Here is a 6555-nt window from a genome sequence, read left to right on the forward strand (position 1 = left end):
GAAGAACAAAAGGACAGCAACTTGTCTGTTCCCCTTCCCCCAATTCCCCAGCACTGTTCCCATCCCCCAATTCCCCAATAAAACCCTTTAAAAAAAAAAAAACCAAGTGAAATGGAAACAGGCAATTTCCAGAAAAACATAAAGCTAAGATGTTCCAATATAACCTGACGTGTCAATTTGAGATGAGATAAAGAACTTTCAAGTGATTTATCAAGGGCCAAGAGTCCTTTAGGAGCTGTATAAATATAGATGACAGAAAGTGATCAGAAGTATGATGAAAATCGGAAGAGTTCAGGATACGAAGGGGACCAGAGTTTTGCTAAATAATTGGAAGGCAGTATTTACAGAAGACAATTATCAAATACAAGGAACGGGAGTTAATAAAACATGAATTTCAGTTTCAATAAAATACATGTTGGCTTTTACCAGACAGAAATACACTACTATACTTTCCAAGCTACTATTCATCCAAGCATTTAGTTTTTAGAGTCCTTTACTACATTCAAACAAAGTCATCTCCATTCCTGTGTTCTATTGTATATTTCTTGCTACTGTCTTTACTAACTTGTAATGTGATGAGGGCTTTTGGCTATACATCATTCTTCCTTTTCAACCCCCCTTGCTCATGTAATCGGCAAATAGTGTCAAAAAGGTAATCGAGCTGTAATGTAATAGATAATAATATAAGCTCTCTGATTCTAAGCTGTCCTGATATCTTTTGCTATTTTTTCTTTCTATTATATTTTCTTTACAGCACTGTCAGCTTTTTTCTTAAATGAAGAAAAAAAGTGATAGCTTTGTCAAGCTATTGCTCCTCTGACCTCATAGCTGTGCTGCTGCACTCACCACCATAGGGTAAGTGCAGGGAACTGTAGCAAGGAGGAAATGAGCATTGTAGGGAGATAAACAGTTCTAATTCTCTACTCATCACTACTTCCAGTTGTTTTCAACAGTGCAGTGTGCTGGAAATACTATTTACTTGTCTGCTAATTATTTTTTAATGTGCTACATTTTCTAGATGCCAAGTAGGTCTGTTTCAGCCTCTGACGGTGTATCAGGGCAAGATTTGCACAGTACAATTTACGAAGTTATTCAGCACATCCCTGCCCAACAGCAAGACCATCTGGAGTAAGTATGAACTTGCCTTTGGTGATCCTGCCTTGGATGGGCTCGGCATTCAGCCCCTGCTTTCCCCAGAAATTACTGTACGCCTCAGAAGAAAAATATTAACATGGGAAATTATGGCTTCTACACATACTTTCCCACCTGAAAATAATCTGAAGAAACAAAAGAGGCAAACACATAAGTATCTTCTGCGGCTGTGCACTTGGGCCAGTGGACAAAATGGGGAGCTCTAGAATCCAGCATTCCCCCAGTGAATCTATATCTGGGCATGAAAAGGGTCTTCAGGCCAGTTCTCCCGCCATCATGGTTATCTTAACGATTTTCCAGTATTGATTTGGTTTTAGAGCCAGTGATCTATCTGTCACCAGAAAAATGACCAGGAAAACAAAACAAAAAAACCCTATAAAATGTACTCAATACTGTCACCATCCAAGTGCTCCACCTCTTACAGATTCAGAGCAGTCTACATGAATACCACCATGAGGACTGGCCTCCCACTGAGAGGATAAAACCTTAGCTGAGGCCAATGCCAAGACTGACACTAAGGAGTCACCAACCTTCCCAGTCTTGGAGAAACTAAACCTATAGCCTTTTGAAATAGTGAAACGAACTTCCCTTTTTTGTGGGTGATAGCTGCCTGCAGACATAACTGCCACAAATCATCTTCCATCATTTCTTTGTCATTTATTGACTTTGAAAAGAACATTAATAACCACACACAGGAACTTCCCCTCTGGCAAAAGAAACATTCCTAGAAAAGTAAGTCATGCACCCTTCTGGGTAAATAGCAAAAGTGATAGGTAGCAGTGGATGAATGCATGGGAAATCGCCTTACAGGCAGAAGACCCAGCCCTGGGAGGCTACACAGTCATTTAAAGGCTAAATAAGTGGCAGGAGCACCTCAGAGGACCCACCCCACTTATGCATTCCTTCTTGTCCCAGGGGACCTGGAGAAAAGGGAGTCAGGTAAATTAGGAGCAGAACCCTGATGGAGCTAGGAACTTCTGGTTTAAAAAGAAATTTGTTTTAAAGCATTATATTTATAATCTAGTAAAACACGAGAGTGGAATATTATTCCATAACAGTTTTAAAAAAAATCTAAAATTACACCTAACCCTCTTTACTTTCTGGAGTAGAAAATTAAGGGATCTTTTCTTTGTTAAATATAAGGAATAGGAAGAATTTTGACAGTATGTCTGTTTCCTAATTTTAAGATTGTGTCTCATTAAAAATTGTATGCTATTTATATTCATGTGTTTTTCCTATATGTCCTTCATTCTATATATCTATTTTTCCAATTAGAATGCAAACAAACGATATAAAAACTTGAGATTTAACTTTTAAGTCTCCCAATAATGAAATAAATACTGCTTTTAAACTGTGGAATATGGCAGTTACAATTTCAGAACACAAAATAAAATGATTAGGTTGGTTTTGCATGCAAAAAACCCCGAATCTTTACATTAAAAAAAAGAAAAAAAAAAGCAACAACAACAACAAAAAAAACCTCTAAAAAAATAATTGCAAGAAAAAAAGAAAAAAAACCCCTCTGAAACTAGAATGCTTTCAGGTTTGAGCAATATCTTTACAACTTTTTGGAAATGTAAGACTTTATTTCAGAAATAAACTTTGAAGGTTGAAAATAAAGCAGAAATGTTCTTCTCCAAGCACATAAAGGACTATTCAAAGCTGCTACTGACATGCTCCTTCAAGAGGCAGTCAACCCAGGAACACCGGTTCAATCCCAGCCCGAGGGACCCCTCCCCCATCTCCACGGCCTCTCTCTTCTCACCAACTTCTTCTCCATCTTCTGAGTCTTGCTTCGTGTGTCTTTGTCTTCCTGTGACTCTCTCCTCCTCTACCTGCATCCTTTGATGTCCTCCCTCTCTGAATCTGCCCTTCTCTTCTCTTCTCTGTAAAACTGTCTCCCTTCTCTCTAATATCTTTTAAAAATCTCCTCCTCTGTCTCTCTTCCAACTCATCCCAAAGGGGAGCCAATATTTTAAAAAGTGTTATTTTCCTTGAATACAGATATATGCTACCTGTTCTAAAAACAAACAAGTAGAATATTTTCTTTTTATTTCAGAAATAAAAAGAAAATATTCTATTTGTTTTAAATCTATCCACAAACATTTCCAGGACATTAACTATGTACTAGGGATAGAGATTAAATAAGATGCAGTCTTTTAAGGATTTCATACTTTAGTGGGTTCCTGTTTGCTTATTTTAACTAAAGACTAGTGGTTCTTAGTAGAATAAATATTCCTCAGCAAGATAAACATGGCCTAAACATACAGGGACCATTTTTCTCTCCTGATTGCCTGCGGTCCTAATTGCTCTAGGTCCAATTAAATTCAAAGATCAATTTCATGAATAATGCAGTATTACATGTGGTTAGTGAATGTCTCCCATCCCCCATTCCCAAAGTGAATGTGCCTGCTCTGGGTAAAGTATCATAACTTACTGCTTTCTTTTACTTCTATTTGATGGTTGCTTCTGATATAGGAAAGACAGCCAAATTTTTTTTTCTTTGGCTCTGAAGACTATTCTAGCTGTGTTGTTTTCATTACTATATGTATCTATTACCTAATTGGACTGGTATTTAATAAATTGGTAAGTTGATCTGTGTTCATATTCTATTACTCAGCCAATTATTTGTTATTTGAATTCATGGCTGCATTTATTTAGATGCTGTCTGTTTACTTCATTAAATACTCCTGGCACAGCTTACTTTGAACCCAAGAGTGGCTGTTACTATCTTAAAAATAAGACATTCAAGTAAGTGAACCTTTAGTTGCAAAAGGAAATCACCTACAGAATTGAGTTATTGCTTACTCTATAGTTATTGGTTTATAAATGTAATTTTCTTGACCTAGTTCAAAACTCATATTATTTGCAGCTATGGAAAGGAATAAAAGGACTGAAGGTTCCTCTACCTTAGAATTGGAAATCTATAGAATATTTTACATGTCTTATAACATTTCTTTGGCAGGTGAGCATTCATAGGCAAAACAGTGCATTGGAGTGAAATAATGAAGGAACTGTTTGGAGGAAAAACAATGGCAATGTATATTCATCCGGAATCAGTGAAGAAATCAAGCCCAATACCTCTTACTCATTACAAATGCTTTTAAATGCAGAACAGAGTCATTTATAAAAACTGGACTGCAGGTTTTCCTGCATACACACTATACACTACAGTGAAGCCTGGCTGGGAAAAAGGCCTCAGTGGATAGTCTTTATCATGCTGACTCAGAAAAAGAAGACTGGGGATTTCCAATTAGTCTCTCTCTATCAAGTTCCTCTAAAAGGCTCCATTAGTTCTTATCTATACTTTCACTTTCATCAACATTGACACTATCAGATCTAACCTAGGAAACGTTTTATTTGGAAAATTTTCAGCAGACTTTGTTTTATTAAATTCTCATTATTTTTTAAGATTGCTGTATTTATTTTTTTATTTCATCCCCAAATTTCTGTCTTGATATTTGTGCCACAGAAAATGATGGTTGTCTCAAAAACAAGACTGTGCCTTCTCCTTGGCTGTCAATCACCAATGGTGAAAAGACTTGTAAAATGCTACAGGAAATGACATTAAAGTCTTACTTTTATTTTTGTTCAAGGAAAGATGGATTCAAATAAATTATTCTGGTTTTGCTTTTATATGGCCTAAATTCTTTGCCTTATAGAGTGAAAATTTTACGTAGAAGTCAGATTGTAGAATTAGATATTTTACCCTTATTTCTCACTGTGCAATTGTTGCGGGATACTCGGACAGAGACGGGACACCAAGGCCCAGGGCGGGAAGCAACGTTTATTGATGCCAGCATCGGCTCAGCAGATTCATATCCAGAGGCTGAGCCCAGATCCGGACAGGACTCCGAGCTACATACCCTGAGGTTTCTGGGTTAGCAGCGAGGATTCCTTATTATGGCATGTGGCATTGTGTTAGTTCCTGACGGGCTCCCGGGTGAGGTGGAATTGGGAAATGTTAAACAGGAAAGTCTTGGTGGCCAAGTGGTCCGGGAAAGCCTTTGTCTAGGGCTCCCTGCCACACAATAAAGTGCAGATTATTGAGAACGACTGAAATGAGAATCTTGCTTTCTCACAGCTTTTTTTTTTTCCTCCAGGCTTACTGTATTGAACTGCTGATTCTGGGAAAGATCTTGCTCTTTGTACATTGCTGAATTTTTAAAAAATCAGTGAGAGACCAAATGCTAGAATTAGATAACACCATTTCACAACCCCCAAATAAAAAACTATTCGGATAACAATCATCATTAGGCAAGACTGCTAGATAAAAGGTACGAGATAAAACTACTAGATAACCCAGTGTAAGGTTGCAGAAACTCTGTGAAGGGAAGTTGGCCTGAGGCCTAGACAGAAGCACGTATACAAAATGGCACAGGGAAGCTGTTCAGGGTGCAGTGAGGCCCAGGGCGTGGGGACAGAAGGATCATTGAGTCTTATAGAGATCTTGGAGATGAAAGACTAATATATATATTTAATCACATTGGCTGCAAACATTCTTAAGACAGGTTAGTTACATCATTCAGTCAGGAATTTCCTGATAGACTGAACAAAAGAATAAAGCACTGGCCATTTCTTACATTAGCCATTTCTTTATAAATTATAAGATAACTCCCTCATACTAGAACAGAGACATCCATCATGCCCCAGAGCAACAAAGCCACTTTGGAGGACATTAGGAAAGGCCTTCCCAAGGCTGAGCAACAGAACAAATCTGATAAACACCTTAATGACAGGCACCAGCATTCTAGCATTCCCCCTTCCAGGCAGAAAGAAAAGTATAAAACTCAAGCCTTTTACCCTAGCTAGTGGGCATCCCAGTTTTCGGGTACCCCCTCCTGCTTGGGAGCTGTAACCTTTCTCTTGCTTTAATTAAACTATCCTCTGCTACAAACTTTACCTCTCTGGTCCGTGTCTCCGTTCTTCAGCTTGGCAAGACTATGACCCCGGCACAAGAAATACCCTACATCACTCTGACCTGGCAATGCCACCCTTTAGTATTTCATTCCAGCCAAATAAAGGTAGACACAACCCAAATACCCAACGATATAGTATTTTTATTTTTATTTTTATTTTTTTATTTATTTTGGGGTTTTTTTAGATTTGTATTGGGGAATTGAGGGAGGGGAACAGCATTAGTGAATCGGGGGAAGGGGAACAGACTAGTTGCTGTTCTTTTGTTCTTTTTTTTTAAAAGATTTTTATTGGGGAATTGGGGGATGGAAACAGCACTGGGGAATTGGGGGAAGGGGAACAGATAAGTTGCTGTCGTTTTGTTCTTCAGTCTAGTTGTGGAGGACATTGCTTCACTAGCCCAAGCTGGCACCATAATTGCGCTCTTCCCAGGTGAGGCAGATCAGTTGCCGGCTTCTGGACGGCTGCTCACGGTGGCTGCTCACG

The 6555-nt window shown here is 38.4% G+C and overlaps 1 protein-coding gene across 3 annotated transcripts in view; it reads left to right on the forward strand.

The window, feature by feature from the left end:
• HEPACAM2 (HEPACAM family member 2) overlaps positions 1 to 4788 on the forward strand; it is a 41690-nt gene extending 36902 nt beyond the window's left edge. For all 3 annotated transcript variants that reach the window (XM_019627604.1, XM_019627602.1, XM_019627603.1), the window contains 2 exons: positions 1019 to 1128; positions 4118 to 4788. In XM_019627604.1, the coding sequence (XP_019483149.1) occupies positions 1019 to 1128; positions 4118 to 4121 (114 nt within the window). In that variant the 3' untranslated portion in view covers positions 4122 to 4788. The remainder of the gene's footprint in view (positions 1 to 1018; positions 1129 to 4117) is intronic.
• The last annotated feature ends 1767 nt before the right edge of the window (positions 4789 to 6555 follow it).

This window comes from Hipposideros armiger, unplaced genomic scaffold (genome assembly GCF_001890085.2).
Source record: "Hipposideros armiger isolate ML-2016 unplaced genomic scaffold, ASM189008v1 scaffold_737, whole genome shotgun sequence".
Classification (NCBI taxonomy): Eukaryota; Metazoa; Chordata; class Mammalia; order Chiroptera; family Hipposideridae; genus Hipposideros; species Hipposideros armiger.